Below are 27,691 nucleotides of genomic sequence, written 5' to 3' on the forward strand. Positions count from 1 at the left end.
TTCAGTCATTTTTAGCGACAAGCTATTTCTTGTCCAGTTTAAAGCTCTGATATCTCCCTTAGCGGCGTAGTATCTATTCCCTTGTGTAAACTTGTTTACCATCCATCCCTTTTTTAGCATATAAACCCCTGTTAATTCAAAGGGAAGTGATTGCAAGAGGTTTAACCTTGACAGACAAGGTGAAATCTTGCCTGAAGCTCTTTGTTTGTTTTTAGTTAATAGATCTATTACTTAGTGCACTCTGTAAGACACGCCCCAACCCCGATATTCCCCGAATACCAGGATAGGTACGTGCTGGCCGACACCCGAGGGTGATGAAATCCATTTATTGAGTGCAAATGCTGAAAACAAGGGATAAATAAAACTTATAAATGTAAAATAATAAAGAATATGCATTTAAGGAACGTGTTCAGAGCACACATCTAATCTAGAACACTAAAAGAATTAATATAAAAATTGAATGAACACAGAAGTGGGTCCTACACCGAGAGGACTCGAAGATACCGATGCGAAAGTGCCTGGATGCCGGGATTGTATGCCTCGATTCTAAGTCCTGAAGGGGGCGCAAAACAAACATGAATGGACCAATTTGATATAGATATAATAAAACAGTTATCAACGTACTAACCCCCAGGTTTTATGAAAACACATATATAATGTAAAACATAGGTTTTCCGAAACCTAGCATGATGTGCAATATCTCAAATCATAACTTATATATATAATAATCATTAGTGAATTGTCCGATAACCCCTAGGCCCCATGCCGGTTCCCCGTCTCTGAGCAGACAGTCAAAGGAAAATACACTTCAGGCCCCATGCCGCTCCCTGTCCCTGTGCTAAATAGCCAGAGGAAACACACTCTAGGCCCTATGCCAACACCAAACCGTCGCCCGGGACGGACCGAAATCTATCCCTACGTCCCGTAGCGGAAAGGACCACTAGGTAAATAAAAAACCATTGAACATATATATATTGAAAAGCAACTTCATAGTATAAAGTCATCCATCATCTATACTATAAAGAGGTGTTCGAAACATGTTCTAAATATCATATCGTCATCCATCGGATATTCTATAAGAACATGAGTTATACGAAAAATAGTAATAATTCAAACAAGCCTTAGTAAGCATGTTATCTCAAAGCATTTCATAAAACGTAATCATTAAATCATGCCTTTCATGTATGCATTTCTACTATTAAAACATGCATTTTTAGAAGGGGTCCACTCACAGTACTTGGCCGTCGAAGAGCCACGCAAACTAGCAACCACGAAAACGTCACAAATATTGCCCCTAAGCACATAAATGGTCCAATTAATAAAACTCTATTATAACAATTGAATTTGGGAAAATGGACATTGGAAACGGATTCAGAACGTCGAATTACCCTAAGAAGGGTCCCGGTTAAATTTCGTAAACGTCAACAGGGGAATATTCCAAAGAATATTCCTCAGAATATTCTGCCGGATATGACTTGGGTCTTAAGGATGTTGGGTTAAGCCTATGGGTTTTAGGGTTTAGGCTAAGGGCTAAGGGGTTTGGGTTAAGCTTTTAAAAATGGTTGGGCTTTAAGAGTTTGGGTTTAGTTTCAAACAATTAATATAAATAAAAATAAAAGGATTTGGGTTGGGGTTTAAGGGAAAAAAGGCTTAGGGTTTTAAGGGTTAAAAGAGTCCACGGGCCTAAGGCCCTAACTGAATGGCCCAATGGCCTTTGGGTTTCTAACAGAAAATAAACAAATAAAATAAATAACAAAATAAAAAGATTGGGCTGCCCTAAGGTTTTGGGGATAGGCTCAACAGCCCGAAGGCCTGGTTTGAAAGGGCTTTGGGGCTTGAAAGCCCGGCCCGAGTTCCAATTGTGGGTCGCCAGACCCAATTGAAAGAGAAGGCCGGATTTTGGCTGGAAATCTACACAAACTTTAAACGTCTATAACTTTGTCAATACTCAACGAAATCGAGTGATTCAAAAAGGGAAATTGTAGCCCTCGAAGGGAGGAAGAGAATGGTACCTCACACGACGTCTAAATCGTCGTGATTTGGCTGGAAAACGCCTCGAAAGCCATTGGACTCGCCAAAAACTGGGTAAGCGGATATAACTTCTTCAATACTCAACGAAATTAGGTGAAACAAAAAGGAAAGTTGTAGTACTCAATGAGACGAAGAGATGGATACCTTGCACGCCAGCCAACTTGCCGTAGTTTGGCCGAAAATTGGCTCGAAAACTGTCTGTTTCATCTGGGGAGTGAGCACTGTGACTGTCACGGTGGAGTTCCTAGTTTTGCTTGTGGTTTCGAGGTCCAAGGTCTAGTGTTTGGTGGTTGGGATGGTAGCTGGGTGTGATTTTCAGAGAGGGGATGAAGAGTTGTAGAGGGAGAGAGTACGGGAGAAAGATAAGGGAGATAAGAAGAAGAGGGAGAGAAAGAGAAGAGAAAGTGTTATAAAAATCAAAAAAGAAAGAAAAGGGGAAAGGAACCAGGGGACAAAACAGAGGGTGGGTCCCTTGGGCACACCATTTAAGATCCAAAAACCATTTTAAAAGCAAGATAAACTCAAACTTAGTGAAAATACGATTTAAATTGGGGGTGGTTGTAACACTGTAGTATGTATTCAAGTTATTTCCATCAATTTCCCTATCTTAAGAGTTCCATTTGCATCTGGATCTGGTTAGTTTAATGGATATGTTATCATTAAAAGTAATCTAAGACCAAACAAATGACTTAAAGCTCTGATATCTCCCTCAGTTATTTTTAGCGACAAGCTATCTCTTATCCAATTTAAAGCTCTGATATCTCCCTTAGTGGTGTAGTATCGATTCCCTTGTGTAAACTTGTTTACCATCCATCCTTTTTTAGCATATAAACCCCTGTTAATTCAAAGAGAAGTAATTGCAAGAGGTTCAACCTTGATAAACAAGGTGAAATCTTGCCCGAAGCTCTTTGTTTGCTTTCTTAGTTAATAGATCTATTACTTAATGCACTCTCTAGTATGTATTCAAGTTATTTCCATCAGTTTTCCTATCTTAAAAGTTCCATTTGCATCTAGATCTGGTTTGTTTAATGGATGTGTTATCATTAAAAGCAATCTAGGATCAAACAAATGACTTAAAGGGATCTGGACTCCATTCATTCAAACATACAAGACTATGAACTAAAAGTCCTTATTTACAAGGCAAGAAAAATAACTTAATGTGGACTTAACCCATCCACGACAATCGTTTGATAACAAGAAGTCCGAGTAACTTGGGGCGTAAGTAATCGACTTAAAACACACTTGTTCTACATCTGCTATACTGAGATAGTAGTGGCACGCCTAGCACTTAGTTAGTTTTGATTGCGAGCCTCAAGGCCTACACTTAAGGCCCCATAAAGGCACCTTTCAGAACTAACTTTGTCCTCTTCTTGTAGCATATCAACAAGCAAGAGCTCGACTACACATCCAAAGTACCAATCCCTTGGGGAGCTATGCTGAGGTCCGATGATCATTCTCCAGAGAAATCTTTGCCCGAACATAGTTTTGGCACGCCCGGTGGGATCCCATTTAGTCTTGTATGCCAAAAAGGAGAAGGAAAGAGAAAACCTTTAGGTGGAACACAGAATACGGGCCACCCCAGTGTTTACCAAGATCAGTCATTACAAATCATCCAAAGGATTTTCCTTCCCTCAAATGACCAGTTATTCTAGAAAGCCCGACTTCATCCGAGAAGTCATGATGAAAGGTAACCAATGAAGATTTGCAAGCCACCATGGTACAAGTGTTGAAAAGTATGGAGAATATCACTTTGGAAACTAGTAGAGATGTAAACAGACTCTGTTCTTTAAAAGGGAATTTACAAAAAAGATTAGATCTGGAGTACTCTAGTAAAAAAAATGGTTATGCCAGGGAAGTGATGAGAGAGGCTAGTCCTGAGAAAGAATCAGTTATCCCCCTACTTCATTTGCTTGAGGAAAAGAAGAATAAAGGAAAGGACAATGAGGGATCTGGAGCTAGTCAGCCAGTGATGGAAGAGATCCTAGAAGCGGAGAGTCCCGACCCCTTATTATTTTCACTAGATAGTAGGGTAGAACGGGCAAGAAAGAAAGAAGTATAAGATGCCCTAGTTAATTGGAGAATCCAGTGGAAAATGCGAGCCTACCAAGGCAGACAAGCCTCATCCTTATAGGCCCCCACTATTGGCCAGTAAGGGAGGGGATGCCAAGTGGAGATAGCTCAACCCAAGGAAAGAAACCTTATTGGGCAATGATCGCAGCCCAAAATGAGGAACCTTACATACCCTACACAACAATACAGCTAACCAGCAGCTCATAGGTGAGTTAGCTGAGTTAAAAAGGATGGTGACCCATAATGCTCAGCCCCTAGCTCGCCTGCTGTTCAGGATCACTTACTAGAAGCCATACCCATAATATATCACGCAACTTCAAGATGCCCATGTTTCCCACTTTTAATGGGGAATATGACAGTGTATCATCTAGAGATCATATCTTCAAGTTCTCCAACCATTGCATGGCATTCAAAGACAATCCTAATTATAAGTTAAGATTGTTTGAGAACTCATTGGTTGGCCTAACATCTTAATGGTATTCTCTGTTGCCCCCAAATTCTATTGTTAATTGGGGGCAAATGGAGATGGCTTTCCATGAGTAGTTCTATAGGATGGAGTCCGAGATGTTTATCAATGACCTAGTGGAGGTGAAACAATATGAACATGAGTCTACAGAAGACTTTATGATGAGGTTCATAAGGACATGAATGAGGTGTCAATTCCCTATCAATCATGCCTAACTCATATCCACTGCTCAGAAGGCTTTGAGTAAGCATTTGAGGAAAAAGTTTTATGATGTACATTTCAATGAGTTACAATAGTTGGTAATTGATGCCATAAAGTACGAAAAGCTATTGCTTGAAGAACAGCAAGTGAAGCACTTATCTAAGGCTCATTTGTTTTACAAAAATAAAGCTGCAATTCACCAAGTGAAGTTTGAAGGAGTTGAGCCAGAACAAAATAATGGCCATGGAAGAGAAGGGATGGACATGTGTGCGGCAGAGATGACTGCTCCTTTTAAACCTTTAATAGTGAAAGGGTTAGTCCAACCAATCAAGGATCAGAAAGTGGTGATGAATGATAGTGGATTTGTCCCTATGAAACCCTTTAAATACCAGAGTTATTCTTTTGATTTAACCAAAGCCTTGGACATCTATGAAAAGTTGGTGCGGGCAAAAGTGATTGTGCTCGACAGCATCAAAAAGATGTTTAAGCCAGAAGAGCTAAGGAGAAAAAAGTATTGCAAGCTGCACTATACCTTCAATCACTACATAACCAACTGTGTCCAGTTTAAGGATTTGATACAAGACTTCATAGTGAAGGGAAATTTGATGTTGGAAAAACCATAAGCCAATATGATGATTAACACGGACCCCTTCCCAGAAGCCCCAATAAACATGATTAACTTGACTTGGGCGGAAAAAGGGAAAGGGAAAGCTATTTGGGAAGTGAAAGCAGAAATGAGGCAAGTTGATAGACCAACAGAAGAAACTATCAAACTGCCCTGAAAACCCAAAGCAGCCATAGTTAAAGGACTGGTGTTGTGTAGAAATGCCATGACAAATGTGAGTTAGAAGTACTAGCATCAAGAGCCATTATCGATCAAGAATTGATCAAAAGAAAAGAGAAATAGGGACAAGAAGCCCGTAAAAGTATTATGCAGACAGTTGAGAAAGAGACCTCTAGAAATGTTTTCCAAATGTTGGGGGAATAACTTATCAGAGGTATTAAGAAATTTTGGAGATGGATGTAAGGCCCATCCAACCAAGTTACAATGATGTCAGAATGAAGGGAAGAACAAAAAGCATTATATCCCCATTCACCAAGAAAAATTCTGCCCAACTCGGGAAGAAATGGTACGTAGTAGGAAAAAATAGGAAACTTGTCAAAGAAATGGAACCTGTATGATCAAGAGAGTTAAGAGGCAGCACAAAGCCCACATATTAAAAGTCCCCACTGCCTTGGAAACCTCTGAAAATGTGAAGTTTGAGAAAGTACCTCATGGGGGGAAGAAATCAACTTCATTAGAGAAGCAAAAATGAGGTAGAAAGGCAAATAGCAAAACTGAGGTGGAATGAGATCATGTGCCACAGAGCCCTAATCCTAGGAAGTACATAATCCTAAGGAGAGCTCAAGAAGACATGGTAATGATATCAACACCAAGATAGAGCCCGGAGCCAATATGTTTTGGAATTATCTCACTTGAGAGAAGAATGCCCCCACCGTTGCTGGTTGACACTCTCTGTGAAAACCTAGCGCAGGCACAGAACTTTGGCATAACTCGGGAAGAAAGGTTGCCCGAGTTGATGTTGTTAAATAAACATAGGCTTAGTTAGATGAATTCATGGACCACATTAGGGGCAAGACGGAAGACTTATCTGAACCAAGCAACTTCCATGTAAACATGACATTTGTTCTATCTGCCATGTTTTGTCCCAAGCACGATCAACCTGCCACAATAGAGGGTGATCACTTGGTAATAGAACCTATGATGGCACATGTTAGTGTTGAAGAAACGGGAAAAGAGGAGTCGGGCAAAATAGGTTTGCTCAAGCTCACAAAAAAAAGTCCAAGAGAATGTACTCAGACATAATGGTCTTCAGTTGCCCGAGTTTGACCCTAGCTAACCATCTCAAGCCTATTTATGTAACTACTCATCTGGAAGAAGTGCTATTTAAAAGGGTTTTGATTGATGGAAGAGCTGCGGTCAATGTGTTACCATATAAGAAGATGAAAAATATGTGTAGAAGTGAAGAGGATCTCATCCCCACGGATCTAACAGTTTCCAGTTTCTCTGGAACCATCACTAGAACTCATGGGATATTTCCCTTGGAGATTGACTTAGGCTCTAAGCAAATCATGCTAGCTTTCTTTGTTATGGATAATACTTCCATCTATGGAGCTTTACGAGGCCGAGATTGGATTCATCAAAGTCTTTCGGTGCCTTTCACCTTGCATAAAAAAGTAGTAGTTTACCATGAGGAAGAAGCCATGGGGCCAGGATTTTGGGAGATGGTGGAGGTCGAGTCATGGCCATTCCTCTCCACTGCCAATGTGGCAGAAGCCAGCTTTTACAATCCTAGTATTGGGATTTTCCAATGCTTAGGAGTTGATAAGAACGGCTGCCGGACTAAGGTGACGGCTCAAAAGCTTATAAAACAAGGGTTATTCTTCACCAAGGAAGAATGGAATAGGCCTCATATTGTCCTAACTCCCCAACAACAGTAATGTCAAAACAAAGAAGAAATGACCAAGTAGTTGCAGTCAGGTTCTTAATCAAAAGACCGTTAGTGTATAGGAGAGAAAGAAAGAAAGAATTGAGATAAGTAAAGATGAAGAAGAAGTACATTTCATTTCACGTAAAAAGGATTACAAGAGATCATAGCCTAACAACTTTGCATCCTCAGCCAGGGCAACTATTCTAGAAAAGTAAGTCTACATAATAATAAAAAATTTGCTTAGTTTTCCAAGATACATGTTGTTATTGGCGAGTTAGTTCTTTGAGTCTTCCACTTCTTGAGAGATTTTCTCCATGTCCTCTACTTTCTTGGAAAGATGATTGGTTAGGCTTATCATCTCGACCTTGAGTGAAGAAAGTTGCTCTTCCAATCTTTGAATCTCAGCGTCAACCATTGCGATCCTATCTTTCATCATTGATCATTCATCCATTAACTGTTGGAGTGTGGTTAATGTCTTCGTGTGTTTTTCTTGGAAACATTTAACTCTGTTAGATGCTCACTCCACTTTTTGATGCTGATCCCTCGGGGCCAGCAAATTCTCAAAGAAATTGAGAAATTACTCGTATTGAGCCTTTGATAGTAACAGAGCGTTGTAGAGTTCGGTGAAAGCCTTCTCAACGTCATGAAGAATCTTAAGACTGAAGGAAGCAATGAAATCCTTCTTCATTCAATCCTTGAATATTCGACGAGCATTTTGAAGAAGATGAGATTCGGATGAGGGTGAAGGAGATTACGGCTTGGTCTTGATTTGCCTAAACTTCTTGACTAGCTCGGGCAAAGACGTTGCTGAAGGAGTAGATAACAGAGGTGAAGGCAATTCTCCAACACTTTCAACAGTAGTAGAAGGGGCAGCCTCAGTTGGCAGAGAGGGAAGGATCTCTAGAGTAGGAGCAGAAATGGAAGTGGTATCAGCAGTTTTGACCTTCTTCTTAGGCCTAGGGATAGGGCTCCTTGTGACCCCAGAAGCTAGAGGAAGTTCTGTTTTGCGCACTAGGCGTGGAGGAGATTGGCTCGAGTCTTCTCCAGGGCCTTGTTGCAAACCAAGAAAAACAAAGTTAGGAAAATGACTACAATTCAGAATAAAGGAAAGCAAAACGAGGGAAGTAATATACCTGAATGCAGCACGATGCCTTGGAATGAGGGGTAGTGACTCCTGGTTGTTGGGAGGATCACTCCCACTGACTGGAGAAGGAAGAATTGTGCCCGAGCCCTCACCAAAGGCTTATAAATTTCAAAGATAAAGAGTAAATGTCAATAACTAAGTTATGGAAAAGAAGATAGAAGTGAAGGTACTTTTATACCTGAGCAGATACTTGAGTAGAAGAAGGAAGATCCTCTGTAATGGTTGCTGAATGAGGAGAAGCATGTGGGCTAATTACCTTTGAGACCATGGGGATCTCAAAAACTATGGGCTCTCCAAAGGTTGTTGATGTTGGTTGGAACTTCTGCGTGGGGGATGGCTAGGATAAACAAGACATAAAATAAGTATAAATAAAAATAGGGTGGTTAAAATAGAAAGATTCAGACTAAAAGTACTCACCGAATTGTTGTCCTCTTCCACAAAGTGCAACATCTCCCCAGTGGAGGGTCAACTTGAAAGAATAAAAGAAGAACTGTGCCCGACCTGAGAAACGAACTTTTCAACCTTAGCCTACAAAAGTGAAAGACAAATGTTAAAGCTCCAAGATTGGTAAAGATACAAATCTAAAGAATAAAAAAGAAATATACCTTTGAAGACTTAGCTCGAGGAGGAGAATTTTGTACTATTCGGGTTGGAGGTGAAGAAGCCTTAGGCAAAAAGATCATTTCTTCCCTTATGGCTTATTTCAAGTGTTCGAGCAAAGAATTAAGAAAAAGAAGAGGTTAAAGGAATAATCTTAAGAAGCAGGCCATACCTCTAGTGCTTCAATGGTGGAATCTTGCAGATCCTTGGCCTTTTGATACATCTCGGCCCCCAGTGGATCCTCCCTTGAAACAACAGTAAGCTTCTTGGTTACTTAAGGCCCTAGATTCGAGGAAAATGAAGTTGTTAGCTTTTAAACACAAAATGCACGTAAAAAGGGAAAGTTAAAACAAAATTCACTTACTAGAAGCCTTCTGTTTCTTCTTACCAACGCCCGCCTTAGCTACAGAATCGGAAGACTTAGAGGATTTTGAAGCCTGTGCCCTTGTTCTATTCTTGGTGAGGGTTAACCGTAGACCAGGGGTGGAGAGTTGAGTTTGAGGTCACCTTTCAAGCTCAAACTCATAAGTCTTTACTACTGTTACCAGAGTTTGATGCGTTGCTCGAGGCTCCATTATAGGTTCTGCCTCGACCTCAGAGTCTCCAAGTAACTCGGAGACGTCCCCACCTGCTTCAGTACTTTGTCTTTCTGCTTCAGCCGCTACTTCTTGAAGCATAAAGGCATCTACAGCCTTTTCATCTTGCCCGACATCCATCTCGACTGGGTTGCCTTAAGTTGCAAGTGTAAAGAAACCAAGAAAAGTATTAAAAGAAGGCAGATTCATAAAATTTCATAAAATTACAAGTTAAAGAAGTAAGAGGTACCTATCATAAGTAGTTGGTTCTTCCGATGAATTATTTCCTTCCAACTTTCAAGCTCACTCGGCTTAGGATAAGACTTGATAGAGAGGTGCTTGAAAAGACGGTCATATGCTTCGCGTAAGTCTTCTCCATACTTCTTGGTCCACATTGCTTTCCACCAAGAAGCGAAGCTTGAAATACATTCGAAATTGAGGGCCATAGGTTTTCTAGCAACCTTGCTTATGACCTCAAGGCTTCATTGGGTACCTTGAAAAGTGACTTCTAGAAGAGAAGGGAGATAGTAAGGAGGTGCCATATTGAACATAATCAAAGAAGAGGATTGGAATAGCTTGTCTCAAACCTAGCTGTCTGCTACAAAAGTTTGGATGATACACTTCTAGCCCACGCTAGTAGCAGTCCCTCCTCACACCCCAAGCCAGGTCCCTCGACTGGATACAGCTGATAGATTTCTCTCTACATAAGGGAATAACGTCTTTTCCAAAGACATCTTGAAAGGCTTGGTCAGAAAACTAGGGGTATCTCCTCAGCACTGAAGCTCATCACTCCAAGTTTGCCCGAGTCTTACAGACTCTAAAGAAATAGAGACAATCGAATGTAGAGTGATTGGTTGGAGAACCTTTGGCTATAATTTAGGCAGGAGCAACACCCTCGAGGAATTCAAGGTTGGGAGCTTGAAGCTCAAGGAAATATCATTGAAGCCAAAACTGAATCATCCAAGTAGGACGATTAAGGTTGGTTTTAAATGGTTCACCCTTGGTAATCTCATACAGGAAATAATAGAGATAAGCAAAGAGGAATGGGCTCGTTGCCATATCATTGAAATTATGTAGAGCAGATCCACTCGACTTTTATTCCCTTGGACTTGTTGGGGAAAACATGCTTGTTGAGCCAGTATAGTAAAAAATACATATGCTCCTGATCTTTGTTGGCGTTGAAGGATGATGGGCTAAGTTCCTTTTTCACAAATATGATAAAACCCGTGAAAGAGGTCTCATAACTCTTGAAAGTCGCAAAGTTATACTCTAATTGAATTATGGAACCAGAGCTGCCAGAGCTCTCAGTAGTCAGGTGAGAAGAAGGTGCCCAGTCGTGATTGATGTCTATAACCCTACCTGAGGGCCTGAGCACAAAGACCTGCGCCATATCCAGGATAGTCGGGGACATATGGCCCATCCTAAAGATGAAGGTATTGGTGCCCGAGTTCCAGAAAATGAGGGCTGTAATGAGAAACTCAGGCTTAACGATCATGGTGGTCTAAGAGAGCATTATCAACTCATAGATACCGTTGTTCATCCATTTTTGCTTGAAGGTTGGCTATATCTCATTTATCCATTGCATCCATCTTTCATCCTTCATCAGAGGGAACCCACGGTGATGATTTAACCATTTGGATGAGGAGATGCCTGACTAAGCCAAAAATGGGTTCGAGATGAACCATTTCTCCTTAGGCATGTTGTTTTCAACAATAATTGGGACTGGATAGGTCCATGCAAGCCCCAATGAGTGCACTCCTCCCTCATCGAAGAAGAGGTTCAATATGCAAGCTTGCCCAAGGGCGATGAAAGCAATTGAGCAAGCGGCACATGGTGGAAATCACCTCACCAGTCTCACAGGGAGATTAAGTTCAAGCAACTTTGGGTGCCATTGGATGATTTTAAGGAGAAGATGGGAAGAAAATCAGAATTTTGGGGCAAAATCTAAAGAACAAGGGAAGTTTCTGAAAAGTCTGAAGGCTCTGAGAATTCTGGAAAGTTCTGGGAATTCGAAGGTTTGAAGTTGCTAAGGTATTTAGCCAAAAGGTTTAAGTGAGAATTATATAGTAAGTGGTTACTTAAGGATGGAATTTATGGGTTAATGCAAAGGTTTAGTTCACAACGACTGTTTTAAATGGTGCAAGTCCCGACTGAAGGCGTGTGACGACTATTTAATCATTATTAGCATCTTGGGTTACAAACTCAACAATGATTAAAATGGGCACTGTTTGGGTTAATATTTGAACATTAGACTTAGATGAAGGAAAACCCAAGGATGCCAACTAAAATGGGACTTGCCCAAAGCCCAGCACCAAGCCCAAAGGCAAAGTGAAGTCTTCTCAGCCAAAATGCTAGCCACGTGCTTATTATTGAAGTGACAAGTGATGGAGACTAACCTACTACCAGCCAAATAACACTTTCTAGTGGTATTCCAAGTAAAAAGCTGATGACTCATTACCCTCTAAATGTTTTCAGGCAAGAACAAAGTTACAGCAGTTGGGCTAATTTGCCTATAAAAGGAAGAAGAGGTCTCAGAGATAAGAACACTCCACCAATCAAACAAACAAACATACAAACTTTGCTCTCAAGCCAGATTTGCGTTCAAAAGCTGAAATCAACCCAAATTCAGTTTTTTTTAGCGACAAGCTATCTCTTATCCAATTTAAAGCTTTGATATCTCCCTTAGTGGTGTAGTATCGATTCCCTTTTGTAAACTTGTTTACCATCCATCATTTTTTAACATATAAACCCCTGTTAATTCAAAGAGAAGTAATTGCAAGAGGTTCAACCTTGATAAACAAGGTGAAATCTTGCTCGAAGCTCTTTGTTTGCTTTCTTAGTTAATAGATCTATTACTTAATGCACTCTTCAGTATGTATTCAAGTTATTTCCATCAGTTTTCCTATCTTAAAAGTTCCATTTGCATCTAGATCTGGTTTGTTTAATGGATGTGTTATCATTAAAAGCAATCTAGGACCAAACAAATGACTTAAGGGGATCTGGACTCCTTTCATTTAAACATACAAGAGCCTGACTACACATCCAAAGTGCCAATCCCTTAGGGAGCTGTGCTGAGGTCTGAGGATCATTTCCAGAGAAATCTTCGCCCGAACACATAGCTTTTTTGGATGTTTGATATTTCAAGTATGAACGTGTGGCTTGGAGAACAAGGTAAGATTTCTTAAACAGCAGTTGGATTATTAGAAAGTTTGCCCTCATTGAACTGGACTGGATTAAATATTGGTGCAGTATGTGTTTGTCACTTTATGGGACTAGCTTTAATGGGATTAGGGAGGACTCGTCTCGACTCAAGACCTCGCTAACCACTCTTAGCAAGACCCACGAAAACCATGGGACTAGCTAAGACCTTCATTTCGTCGTGCTCATTTCATCTCTCTACTCTTTGCTCACGTCCCCTCTTTGCTCTATGCTCACATTCTCTTTCTCTCTCCTCGCCCCGAACCCAAAATCACGAACAAGACCTCAGATTCGAACCTCAATCGAACAACCCACGAGCTGCGTTATCCGATTCACCTCCAATTGGGCTTCGTCCTCCTTTACTTCGATTTTCGACGACAAGGGCTTCAAGCGCAGCTTCATCTTCGATGACGACCTTATCAACTGTTTCATATACATAGAGGACCTCATCGACTGCTTTATCTTCGACAATGACCTCGTCTACTGTGTCATCTCCGTTGTCTTCTTCTCATTCGCAATTACCATGACTGTGGCTTTGAAGTTACTGAAACAACTCCTGAGGTTTTGTTGGGTGATGAAACAGCTGCCAAGGTGACTCAAATCTTCACATTTATCAAAATTAATCTTACATAATCAACTTTGGTTTATTTTGTTAATTATGTAAATTTATGAAATTTTCATTATCCTTTTTTTTTGTCCCATCAAACGCTTCACTAAGTTAATTCAACTTAGTCTATTCTAAGTCATTCTAACTTAATCTCTGAAGCTAGTCTAGTCCAAGATAGTCTAGTGCAACAAACGCACCCATATGATTTTATCTTATACTATAGCCATCAGTTCAAATTTTCCCATCTCAATTGAACGCTATTGGATCAGTATTAACGCAAAGTCCTTTATTGACCTGTTAAAATGATACATAATCGTAATTTTTTGAGATGGGCTTAAAGGCCCACAAGGTTCAAAGATCAAGTTACTAAACCATGAACCATGACATGTGTTGATCACCTCCAAGAGACATGTCAATCCAAAATCATCCTTTTTTTTATTCAAACGGTATTTTAATCTTAGAAGTGACTGAATAGTATTAAGCTATGCAATAAATAGGTCATAATATAAAATTAAATATCGAACCCCTTATCCATGTAGGTCGAACATAAGACTCCACACTCTCAATAATAGAGAAAAATATTTACCAAATCGTAGTGCTATAAATAATTGGTAGAATCACTTTTATTCAATGAAAACAATTAGAAGTGAAATTTTACAGGGTTACACTGATTAAAAACACATGAAAATAGGACAAAAATCCTGCTCTCAAGAAAGGTTTTACTAATTAGTATACAAATTAGAGTAAGGTTAGGTAGACTAAATTTGTAAACTAAATAATGTGTGATCAATAAAAAATAAGCACGTTAATCAATATTTAAATAATAATTCAATCATCAGCTTCCATATTATTTAGTTTACAAAATTTACTCTACAAATTTAGTCCATAGCGATAATTAACATGGTAGGATGCACCAATTACCAAATACATCCAATCCAAATATCACATGTAAGTTGTAACATGTTAAATGGGATAGGACGACAAGCCGACAAGGCCACAAGGAGCAGGAGCTCAACCTACACACTCCACACACACTTAACAATTAACATCAACAGTTCATCATCTAATATATATTATACCAAGAATCAAAATATATCCACATACCAAAATTAATTATCAAAATCATGATGCTGGCAGCTGTGACATGTTTTTGGTCACAGGCTAAGAAAAAACCTGGGGTGAATCAAACAATATCACCACCACACATCACCAAAATATATTCACAATCCTTGCTAAAAAATAAGGACTAATACATGTTTATATTGCATGCATCAAACGCTTAAACTATAACACCGTTACATGGTATATATGATCACAAAGCAAGGAAGAACGGCTCTTGGATTAAACACCAAAAGCTCCTCCTCGTCCACCCTCGTGTGGACCCCGCTGCCTTCTCTGCCGACAACCGAGTCGAATCCGCCGCCCTCTTTGTCCACGTCGTCAATATCCTCCTCAGTGTCACACCCGACCCGACCCGCCACGACCCGGCAGACCAGCATAGCCCGCTTCACGTTCATGAACTGAAACTCCTCCTCGATATCCTCTGGAATTGCCACGTGTGCTCTGGAGCTACTCGACAGCGTGGAAATTCCGTCCAACTTGGGTGAGAATCCAGATTTAATAATTCCACAAACACTGCAGTACTCGTGATTACAAATCCCAGAATTCCCGTTGAGTCCCAAATCGCAAACGAAAGTTGAGCAGTGAAATCTGAGAAGCTCGTTGCCGTCGGCGATGCACCGCTCATCCCTCCTCCGAACGGTGCCGTTTCGCGCCGCCTTGGACTTGACCAGCTCTCTGTACTCCTCGAACCTCGACAGGATTTTTCCGCTGTTGTGGATCTTCAGGATCCGGTGAATTTCGGGGGCTTTTCGCGTATCGGTCCAACCTGTTTTGAATATGATTCGGACAATGTTTTTGCCCGAGTCTCCGTCATGAAGCTCCGAAACGGCGTGGTGGATCGCCTGGTGGTGATCGAGAGTCTCGGGTTTCGGGAAGATTTCCCCGCAGGCGGTGCAGGGGAAGATATCGTTTCGGAGAGGGAACAATTGGTGGGAATCGGCCGAGATATCTGATTCGGGGAGCGACCCAGGTAGGTATTTGGGGTCGGAGTCAGGTAGGACGAGGGAGACGATGGAGTGGTGGGAGGATCGAGGTGGCGTGGAGAGGTGGGATTGGATGATGTTGGTGCAGGTGATTTTGTAGGATTTGGAGGTGAAAATGCGTTTGAGATAGGACCAGGAGGTGGAGAGGGCTTTTTGGGGTTTTAGGGTGCTGGGTTTGGAGAGGTGAGTGGAGATTTTACGGCGGTGATGAGGGTTTTTTGGGTGGTTGGCAGTGGCGGTGGAAGAGAAACAGCCGAGGTGGAGGAGGAGGATGAGGAGAGAGAGGAACTTGTTGAAGAGGGTTGATATGTTAGCCATATTAGGGTTTTGGAAAATGAGAGCACAGTAGATGTAGTATAGATAGCTATAGGATATGCATGGAGACAGAGAGAGAGAGAGAGAGAGAGAGAGAGAGAGAGATCAGATAATTGGGGAAGAAGGAGGAGGAGGAGGAGGAGGAGGAGGAGGAGGAGGAGGAGGAGGAGAGAGAAGGAATAGATGATCATGAAAGGTGAAGGAGATAGAGAGGGGGAGGAGGTGGGACATGGGAGCAGACAGAGCAGTGGAAGAAGAATAAAGCTAAAAGAGAGAAAGAGTAGGTGGAAGGCAACTTCATGGTATCTCTTTGTCTGCCTCTACATCTCTGTCTCGTTTCTTTTAGATGATGGGGAGATATATAGTGAGAGCTTTGCCGGTTCATGAGATTGTGACTAGCAGGGCCGGCCCAGGCCAAGTGCGGGGCAACCGTCCAGAGCCCAAAAAAATTAGGGACACCAAAATTATTAGGGTGGTATATTTACATATGTTTTTATAAGAGTATAAATTTATAAAATTTGATCCAAAAACACATAAATTTAACTAGAAGTGGTGGTTTGTCATTTGTAAATAAACACTATGTGTGCTTATTTACTTTCCTTTTTTTACAAAATTTTTTTATAAGAGTATAAATTTAGAAAATTTGGTTAAAGGATCAAAAAGTTTAATTAGAAACAATGATTTTTGTTGTTTAAAATTAACAAGTGGTCCTAAGTTCGAAATGCTATGTGCATGTTTATTCTTTTCAATTTTTATAAATTTTTGTTTGGTTGGTAATTTATTTTTAGTTACTATCTAGTAGCTATGTGGATTGTTATTTTTAAATATTCGTTTAAATTCAAGTCTAATCTTCAACAAAGAATAATACGTAAACCAAATTTGCAAATTATATGACGTGTCATCAAAATGTTTAATTTAGTACCCATTCATTAATAATACATATTAATTAAAGATTCGAAAACATCATTATTTTTTAGTCCAGTATTGACAAGTTTAGTAAATAAGAAAAAAACACCTCACGATTTATTCAAAAACACATTCAAAGTTCAAATGGAAAACAAAACTCATCATCTATCTACTTGTAAGCCCGCAGTTTTTTTGTTTCCCTCTCTCAATACAAAATAAATTAGTCTTTCTGTGTTTCTAAATTATTGAGTTTGAAGTGTTTTTCTAAGTACAAAATAAATTAGTCTTTCTGTGTTTCTAAATTATTGAGTTTGAAGTGTTTTTCTAAGTATAATTTTTTCGATGTCTTATGTGTGAAAATAAATAATTTTCTTACATGAAGTTAGGGCATTTTTTTTTACGTCGCCCCGGGCCTCAAAAATCTCTGGACCGGCCCTGGTGACTAGGGTAGGGTTAACAATATATTTCGAGAGAGAGTGTGAATCCTACGTTAAAAATTGGAGAATATAAGGACCTGTTTCACATATTATTACCATAACATGCTTTTGACTGTGATTAACTGTCTTCCATTTCAAGGGCAATTCAAAATACATGCATCATATATTTGTATAGGGGATGAATCTTAGGTACAAAATTCGGATTTCATATGCGGTTATGATTAAGGACAAATTTGGCAATCTAACAGCTAGAAACTGTACTTGCATAAAAAAAAAGGTGAATCTGTCATTCTAACATTATTTGAATCTTAATTATTAACAATTTAAGAAATATTGTCATCTAATTTACCAAGACATATTAGTTAGTAATTAACATCTGAAGAAACTGTATATTCAATTGAGATTTTGAAAGATTTTAAAAGAGTTATAAATTCATCGATTTTAATGGAGTTTTATAGACTCGTTGAGATTCTATCATAAAACCAATTAGAAACAAGGGGAGGAGCCCAACTTACTTATAAGCCCATGTAAAGTCCCTTATCTCATCAATGTGGGATTCATTTTCAACACGACCCCTCACGTGTAGCGAATTTTCAAGCCTAACATGTGGACAACACAACGGGGTGACGTGGCTGTTTGGCTTTATAGTGGGACAACCAGCTCTGATACCATGAAGAAAGTTGAGGTTCCATCATAAAATCTATTGGCAATATGAGAAGTATCTCAACTTACTTATAAGCCCATGCAAGTCCCTCATCTCATCAATGTGGGTTTTACTCATGAAGAAGTTTGGGTTCCACTATAAAATCAACTGACAATATGGGGAGTAGCCTAACTAATTATAAGCACATGCAAGGTCCTTCGTCTCATTAATGTGAGATTGATTTTCAACACGCCCCTTGATTCATCATTTTTTTAATGAACGATATTATCTACACTAAGGGCGAATGGGTGGACTTAGCCTCACAATGGACTAACAATAATATGGTTCAAATTTGCTTTTTGTGAGAATCGAATATAAGACTCTCACTTATAAGTGAAGAAGAATACTACTAGATCATAATAATAAATAGTGATTCATCATTTTTTATGACTTGTACTTTTTATGGTTTCACATGAAGCATGCTTTTGTTCAGCTTGAAGATGATACATGCACTTGAAACACCCCGCATGCATCACATGGTTCTTACTTTTCTGTCGCAACTTTAACCGTAATTAGCGTTCTCTTACATTTTGTTGAGATATACAAAAATACAACTTGTCTATAATTTCCTTTTAATAAAAACTATGAAATAAAATGCAATCACTTATTTCTATGATGTAATTGTATTGAATTTTAAATTTGACTTTTTTAAATAACTAATTTGAATCGAATTATTATTATTTTATTGTATAACTTAACCTAAATATACACAAATTTTAATTAAATACATCTTCGTATCAAACACGTAAACTCCGTACGCATGCACTTCTTGATCATGAAGTAGATACCTAAATTAAAATGAATTAGTCACGTCAAGGATCGACAATCCAAAATTCTTCATCATTGTCAACAATTGATTGAGGACTGAGATTGGCATGTGGAATTGCTTAAGCTCGTCATCATTCACGATCATGTATCAATATAATATAACTTGGAAATTAAAGAAGAGATTAATAAATTGATCAAGAACAGACTCTTAGATGTGATACTATGGAATGGATGTGGTTACACACGTGCATGGTTCTCCCACAAAAGCGGCCAACCCATTTAATTAAACAATTTTTTTTATATACAAAACCAACAATTCAATATTTAAATGGGGTTTAACATGCATGGCCATTTCTCAAAGACAATCCAAAGCCTGCTCTTGCCATTGCTGTCCAGGAAACTTTAACGAAAAGTTTATGGTACTATTTATTTTAATAAAAAAAACCATATTTTTATACTAAAAAGTCAATCCTGGTACTATTCACTTTACCCTTTATCTTGTCATTTTCATTAAAACTTAAAGTTTTCAAGCCATTTTCATTAGTTTTTCTTTTTAATTAAGTTTAGTTTGTTTTTTCTTTGATAGATCGATATGAACACAATGATGCATTACTTGTGTCCAAAATTGCAGGGTTTTAGTTTTTATGACTAAAAATCGAGTTATGCGACAAAATTTCACTTATTTAGGATGGCATTGTATGTGGAGGATCCCCAAAAGTACATGCATGAAACCAATATAATTTTGTAAAGGTTGGTGAAGCCAAACGTTGAGGTTTAAATCGGTTTTAGTGCTTCACAGAATCGATTCTATTTTACAACGAGAAATGCGGACTTTTCAAAGTAAGATTCTCTATGAATTTTTTGTCATAGTTTATGACATATCTCGACCTAGGATGTTTACTCGGATTTCGAATCGAACTGTGCTGGCCGACATCTGGAGAGAGACGAAACCATAAAGTATAGTGATGTAGAAAATGTGAATAAATTTAAACCTAAAAGTGCCTAAATATAAGAGTGCGCTGTGAGCGGGAATAAACCTATTTCACACGTGATGTCAGAGCACAAGTACAATACAGTAAAATAGGGTGAGAATTATACAATCGAATGTAATCGTCTACACCAAGATTTGCCAATAATCCTCATCAGTACGAAAGCTCTGCTACTAGAACCTGAAGGGGCGAAAAACAAGGGTGAGTGGGCCTAAAAATAAAGTTTTATAAAAACCTTTTTGAAAACATAATTAACCTCTCGCTGTAAAACAAGTATAGTTTCCAAAATATACATACTACATATAGTATGAACATACTTACCATAGCCTGCAATAGCTCAAGAGTTAAATATGACACAATATTTCATAAGTAAATGCATGACGTCCGTAATCAACATAATCTCGCATAAGCAAACATCTCATATCGAGTGCTCATTGACACATGCTGACACACGAGTTCATGCAAAGGTATTCTGACATGAACAGGACTGGGTGTAACAATGATATATACTATAGTACTACAATCACGTGAAGATTGGCGCTATGCGCAACACATATAAGTCGGAGCTGCCTATTGCAACTTGTACGATAGGACTGACACCTACAAGGGATCCAAAGTGAGCGTACAGTGCGATGTGCATATACACATGAAAGATTAGCCCTGGCCTGGGCGAGTACTAACACCGGTGCAGCAAACGATGAGCAAATAACATAAATGTAGCCATGCCATAATGATTTGATAATTCTAATCAACATAATATTATTCATAGCCGTAAATTTAGCTAAGGCATCCCGTAAGATTCATAATGATTTCCTAATTCTCTTCATTACGTCATTTTCTATAAATATTAATTTAACTACGACATTCATATAGAAAATTCATTATTAGATGTATATATGGAAACTAAACATATATATATATATATATGTGTATGTATATATCAAGAAAAGACCCACTCACAAATCATCTCGTTAAGTCGAACCTGACTCGCAGCATCGAGAGTCCTTGCGAGCCGTTTCGCCTAGAAACAAACCATTTACGTAAATACGTAATGTACTAATGTATAAACGCATTTTCGTACAAAGTGTGGGGGAAAAAGAGGGCGGATTTAGGTCCAGCACGTCGAGAAACCTAAGGTGGGACCTCGGGTTTCTCCACGCACCGCACGCGCCGATGACCTATGTAAGCCCACGCACGCCCACGTGCCTGCGAGTACCATCGTACTCGCCTTCCTTGCGAAGGCCTGCGTTTTACAGGTTTTTTGTCCGACTTCCAGAGCTCATATTGAGCTTGATTCTCCACCAAAATCAATAATTCAAGAGCCATTTTGAAGTTAGAAATGTAGAGAGCAACACCATACCAAGGTGAGACCGAGTTAAGGTCGGTGTTGGCCGAAAAAATGGCCTAAAAGTTGTCAGATGACCACGGTTCCTAATTTTCCAGAAATCTGGAAAACTTCCTCCCTCGCCATTTATGTTATGAAACCAATCCAAACTTCACTCATTAAGCCTAAAAGTCATTTTAAACCACGAGGGGGAGATCACACAAAGCATAATCGACACCCACCTTCATAGAAAGTGGTGAGATCCATGCCGGATAGTCTCCGCAGTGTTAGAACTCTAAGATTCGAGAGCTATTCCCGTTGGGATGTCTGGAATTAAACCTAGGGCTAGGTTTCATATGATATGATATATTGGGAACGTTGGTTCAATGGTCATCTGTCGTGGAAGACGGCGATGATGATGACCTTAACCTCATGGTTGTCCTGTGTTTGTAGAGATAAGAGAGACGACATGAAGATTGAGGGAGAAAGATCCATAACAAGAGAGAGACAGAGGGATATGGTATAATGGTTCAGGTGTAGTTCGTCGGAAACGTGGCGAGGTGGTGGTTGTACTGCTCGGCTCCACCTTTTTTTTGTTTTTTTTATACAGAGAGAAGAGAGAGGTGAGAGATGAGAGGGAGAAGATATAGGGAAGATAGAGAGTTCCGAGTGATTTGGAAGGCATGAGATTTGGGGGAAAAGAAGTGGGGAGTCCCACTAGACAGAAATTCAAGGGAAAATATTAAAATAATAGAGAGCCAAATATTTAGGATGATGATGAAATTATTAAAATGCTCTTCGACTTCGTAAGTCCGTAAAATTTTTATTGCAACTCCGAATTCGATTCTGCTTGCGCCTACGTGTCTGTATCGTCGAGTAGTTCGAGAATATGGCAAAATAGTAGCTCGAACGCGTTACAAAAAGACAGTCAACAAAGTCAACGACCTCACCTCTAGGGGAATTTTCGTCAATTCTCACATTTAAAATTACTAAAATCATAAAATTAGGGACAGGTCGTCATAGTTTAACGTTTATTTCGTGCCAACATTATAAAATATTGTGCAAAAAACATGAGGTGACAGAAAGTCCATGGAGAGTCCTACTTTTGAGAGAGTTTCCTTAGCATTTCTCTTTTACAATTTATCTAGTGTTGGTAGCCATGCATTTTAGATAGGGGTGAGCATTAAACCGACCAAATCAACTGGTTCAAACAAAATTAATTTGGTCTGTTTGGTGATCAAGTAAAAACAAATAATTTAAAAATCGAACCAAAACAATTTATTTTTTGTTTGGTTCTATTTTGATACTTTTAAAATCGATCAAAACCAAATCGAACTGACCATGTATCTTTGAATTATTAATTAGTTTATTTTACAAGTTGTAATGATTATTAACAATAAGGTGATTTATATGTATTTCATGCTTATATGAGGTTATAGCTAATAAATTGTTTGCTAGCATGAGACTTTATTTAATTGAAACTTGGTTCTATTTGACTTGATGAACTTTTATGTTCTGAAAAATTTAATCTTTCAATCCAATTGGAACGCACGAGATGTGAATGTTTAGAAGAATAAAACTCTTAAAATGTACAATGTTTTTTATTTATGTGTTGAATAGGCTTAAACCAACCGAATCAAACCAAATCAAACCGATATGATCTCCCCATTTTTTATTTGGTTTAGTTCGATTTGAATAGTGGTATTGATCAAAATTGAATCGAACTGAACCACTGAATACTATTTGATTCAGTTATATTTTTTATTGTCAAACCAAACCGATGTAATCTGCCCCTCTACTTAAATTAAAATAGGATTTCGATGGATTCATCAAACAAAGTAGAATTATACTTTATCTCGTGATATATTGGTTTGATTAACATCAATATATATGCCACAACGGTTTTCATTATTTCAAATCGCGTCCTAGCTTTCTTTTATGGTAGGCCAATATGATTCGTCTTTGGCTGATGAAATATTGTTCTGGAATCTCCCTACTTCTATCTTATAATGAGAGGTAATCATGGTACATAATTGGCCTATGACCTACCTTAATGGGAAATTAAGTACAAAATTAATCGCACTAAATTGTCAAAATTTTAGAGTAGAAACTCGAAAATGTAACATTTTCAATAGGGCCACATACGTTTAGCCTCAGTTTTATGAAAATTTGAAAGAAATTGAGGTTTCACTTTTTAAAAACCAATTGACAATAGATGAATGGCACAGTTTCTTATAAGTTTTTGTAAAGTTTCACACATAACGTCATGTAAGTTAATATGCTTTAGTGGGAAAAGGCTGTGTTGTTGTTGTTGTAGTACAATTAAGGAAGATGAAGTTCCATCCTGAATCTGAATGAGATCATTAACTCTTCATAAAACCTTGCATGCTAACTAAGGGTTTGCGGTAGTTTAACCCACAAGTAGTCTTACTTTTTAAACAATTTTCACCCTTTGAATTCTTAAAATTAATCTTAGGGTCAAATTAACCCACAAGTAATTTTACTTTTTAAACAATCTTCATCGTTTGAATTCTTAAAATAAATCTTAAGATCAATTTCTACTGTTTATTTTTCAGACTACTCGATAGTCTCATACTATTAAAGAAAAATTGACTAACAGTGCGCTTGACTTGGACCATACTGTTGACTTAAAGAAGAAGTAAACACACCAGGCTAAAGAGGAAGAAAAAGAAGTAAAAGAAGCTTCTGCAGTGTTGTTTTTATCTTTTAGTAAAGCTTTCATTTGCACAGCAAAGAAATTGTATCTTCTATCTTGACTAGGTATTATTTCCTTTCTCCTTTGCCCCAGTCAGTAGGAGAAAGATGCCGACATTGATTTGCTTTTAGATTAGTAGGTAATGATGGTGTGAATTCTTCTACCGGAACAGGATCTTCCCCGGATCTACTTTGCGGGAATTTTAAGGATCTTCATATTCTAACATTTTATCGTACATCGTGCAGACAGTTTTTGTCAGCTATTATTTATGTTTAATTTTAAATAAAAAAAATTGAATGCTTATTTATCGCACGATACACGATGAATAACTAAGATGTAAAGTTCTTTAAAAGCTCCACAATTTAGATCTGGATGGATCCAAATCCGTAATTCAAATTGGTGACCAAATATGCGTACGTGATAATATGATGTCACTTGGGAAGGGCAGCTTTAATTGGTCACCATTTCAATTGTTAATCATGTATGGAAATAAACTATCTTATCATGATACACTAAGAGGGCTTGAGGCTATATATTATTTTTCCTCATCATCCTCAAGTAATGGAGTTGCTTATTACCATGTTTATTTTTGTTAGATAAGTTTAAATTTAAGATTTGTGTAGTAAATAAACATAAATTTCAAATTTTAAAATCATTCAATGACAATAAGTAGGTGATGAACATTATCACCACTTGAAAGATTTTTCAGTGTGTCGGGAACACATTCCGGTACACTAAGTATAATAATACAATTGGTTTGAAACTTGAAAAACAAAATTCCACCAATAATGTTATGACATTTAGGATACCGAGCCATGTTCCTGACACACTTAAAAGTGTTTAGCAAAAATGCACCTTATATAATCCTCATCTAAGGAGCTCATGTGTGCTAAACGTCACTGAGTATGGAGAGTATCAATTTGTTGTTCATTTGGTGAGGAAACTTGTTTTCTCATTCGGGTATTCAGTTGTTAGGATCTGCATCAACAATTATGCGATCGTTCGAAGTGAATCTCATTCATATCTTCGGAACTTGTATAACTATAAAAGGAGTGGAAGATATAGACCTGGATTTAAAGTTTGAATCGGCTAGAGCAGTATACTTATCTTTCTACATCAAAGTTTGAATCTCCTTCTTTATAGTTTAAAATATATTAATCGATCAAGATATTGCTCCAATAAGAAAAAGCGTTGAAGATAAAGAAATTGATAATAGAATCACACATCGTGCATACATGGATGAATGCGGAGCGTTGATGCATATAGGCTACACAATTCATTTGATAATTCTTCTTATATGTGGTGGGATCAAAGCTCAAAAGTCTTTTGTCGAAAGCTGAAGGAGTCTTTAGCAATAAGTTTTCAGTTTTTATAGAAAAAAGCCTTTCTTCTTACATATAGGCTACACAATTCATTTGATAATTCTCTTACATGTGGTGGGATCAAAGCTCAAAAGTCTTTTGTCGAAAGCTGAAGGAGTCTTTAGCAACAAGTTTTCAGTTTTTATAGAAAAAAGCCTTCCTTCTGAAACTCTAATTGCTTGACACGACTGACCTACAAAGCGTTTTGGTTCCATCCACGACGTTGTAGTCATCATTGCAATTACTTGTATAAGAACCTTGAGCTTGAATATCTGAAAGAACTGTGGACTTTATGCGCAGTTTAGGCATTTTCTTTTGCAAGGTATGATGGCTAATGAGTGACCCAAGAGAATAAATTTCATTGGGACACAAGTTTTATGAAAGTTATTTTACAGGGACATTAGGGAAAATATTTCAAGTAAGATCATTGAGGGAACAAAGATTGGACCCATTTTGGAGTCAATTTTGCATACAAGAAGATATAATCATCTCACATTATGTGACACGCACCGATCCTGATGTCCTAGGGACATTAGGATGGCCACGTGCTGGCCCACACCCGAAGGTGACACAAGCCATTTAATGAAGGGAGTTTTAACAAAACACTCCCGGTACTGTTCATTTTTAACGAAAAACCACATTTTAACCTTTAACTTGCACTATTCACTATACCTTTAAAAAGAGCTTTTCATTAAAAGATAAGTTTTTTTGGACTTTTCGTTAGTTTTCCTTTTAATGAATGCATATGCTGAGAACATGTAAATCATGAATATAAAACTATAGCAAAATAATAAGATGTGACTATTCATTTCTGCATGAAGATAGTGATATAAATAATATTCAACTGCCAACAATGAAAACACATTGATAATTCATGACATGTTCAGAGCATACATCTAATTCAGAATACAACGGAAGGTGCAATCACAAAGATGTCAAAGCAGAGGTGATGGCACGATATCACTGGTAGGGGAAAGCCTCGTAGCACGGGTCGTAATCCTCGTTCCTATATCCTGAGGGGGGTAAAACAAATATGAGTGGACCAAGTTGATAAATATATATAATATTGAAACAGTTATCAACATACTAACCCTCAAAGTTTTATGAAAACTAATAGCATAATATGTGATAGGTTTTCCGAAAACCCTAGCATACCATAAAATCTTTCATAAAACATATCTTGTATATAGTGTGCTAACTAGTGGTATCAATATCGTCAGAAGGCATAGAGAACTCTTCATTTAGAACACTTCATTTGCCAAATAGGCACCAACCTACGCTCGGTCGAAGCCAATATAAGTATCATCGCATGTAGGTAGCACAACGACCACTAGATACGCACAAAAACATTGAATGTAGTCTTTCCCAAAACATAAGTACATATATCTCAAAATCATCTTCGTAGCATATAGTCATCATCATGTATACTATAAAGAAGTGTAAAGAAAACATGTTCATAAATAGTATGTAGTCATCCATCATATATACTATAAAGAACATTAGTTCGATAAAATATGGTATTCCAAAATATTCATAGTATAGCATGATAATCCATAAGTGTAAATCCAAATTGCTTATAAAACGTTTTCATAAAACGTAATCATTAAATCATGTTTTTCATGTATGCATTTCTACTATTAAAGCATGCATTTTAGAAGGGGTCCACTCACAGATACTCCGTCGTCGTAGAGCCGTATGAAATAGGAATGACGGAATCACCGCTAATAATTGCACCTAAGCACATAAAAGGTACAATTAACAAAACTATACTCAAACGATTGAATTTCAAGAAATGGACGTCATAAAACGTCGAAATTAGCCTAGGAGAGGTTGTCCCGGATGAAACACCAAAAAAGTCAACAAAATTCAACGTTGACCGTTGACAGATCAAAGTCAAAGTCCATGGATCTGGGCTGGGTTGGATCCGGGTTAGGCTTTGGGTCAGTGGCTGGTAACCTAGCCCAAGGGGAAAGGGTTTATGGTTAAACGGGCTGAGGGCCTTGGGTTCTATATAAAGGGTTTAGGCTTGAAAGCCTGGCCCAATGCCTTTGGGTTTTAGAAAATAAAAATAAATAAATAAAATAAAAAGGTTAACGGGCCTAAGGCCGGAGTCCCTTACGGCCCAGAGGCCTAATCTAACAAGAATTTGGGTTTGGGCTGCCCTAAAGCTTTGGGCTTGGGGTTTAGGCCCAAAGGCCCTGGGTCACTTGTTCTCGCCGGGGAAGGAGGCCGGAGCCTACCGTGCTCCGGTCAACATCGATCTACCACCCTAGGGTATGATTTAGGTACCAAAAGGAAGCTTAGGAGGAGAGGGAGAGTTTCCAAACCTGTTTCACGATAAGTGGTAGCCGGAGGTGAGGGAGAGTTTCCAAACCTGTTTCATAACAAGGGGTAGCCGGAGGTGGCCTGAATATGGGCTCGAAGTAATCGAGCTCGCGGAGGGGTTAGGTGGCCTCTATGCTTCACCAAGAAGAGAAAGAGGGAGAGAGTTACCACGATGGTGAAGGTGGCAAGGGTGTTGTCGTCGTCGGGGTGTTCCATTGGGTATCAACATGGGTGTGTTGCCGGGAATTAGAGGGAAGGTGAGCTGAGAGAGATAGAAAGTTGAGAGAGAGATCGAGGAAAAGAATGAGATAAGAAGAGGGATAAGGTTAAGGACTGCCACGTGGCAAGCTAAGAGGGA

At 38.6% G+C, this 27,691-nt stretch overlaps 1 protein-coding gene and 1 long non-coding RNA gene across 2 annotated transcripts; both read right to left on the reverse strand.

Moving 5' to 3' along the window:
* Nucleotides 1-14,426: 14,426 nt before the first annotated feature.
* On the reverse strand, nucleotides 14,427-16,150 carry LOC103418759 (uncharacterized). Its single transcript, XM_017327683.3, has one exon. The coding sequence runs from the start codon at nucleotides 15,805-15,807 to the stop codon at nucleotides 14,680-14,682; it is 1,128 nt and encodes a 375-aa protein (XP_017183172.3). The 5' UTR covers nucleotides 15,808-16,150; the 3' UTR covers nucleotides 14,427-14,679.
* A 9,642-nt stretch (nucleotides 16,151-25,792) lies between these two features.
* LOC108173111 (uncharacterized) lies at nucleotides 25,793-27,596 on the reverse strand. Its single transcript, XR_011578944.1, has 3 exons — nucleotides 27,383-27,596; nucleotides 26,679-26,742; nucleotides 25,793-26,021 (listed from the first exon to the last, which is right to left on the reverse strand). It is a non-coding gene; the product is annotated as an uncharacterized lncRNA (long non-coding RNA).
* Between the last annotated feature and the right edge of the window lie 95 nt (nucleotides 27,597-27,691).

This window comes from Malus domestica, chromosome 03 (assembly GCF_042453785.1).
Source record: "Malus domestica chromosome 03, GDT2T_hap1".
Taxonomy (NCBI): Eukaryota; Viridiplantae; Streptophyta; class Magnoliopsida; order Rosales; family Rosaceae; genus Malus; species Malus domestica.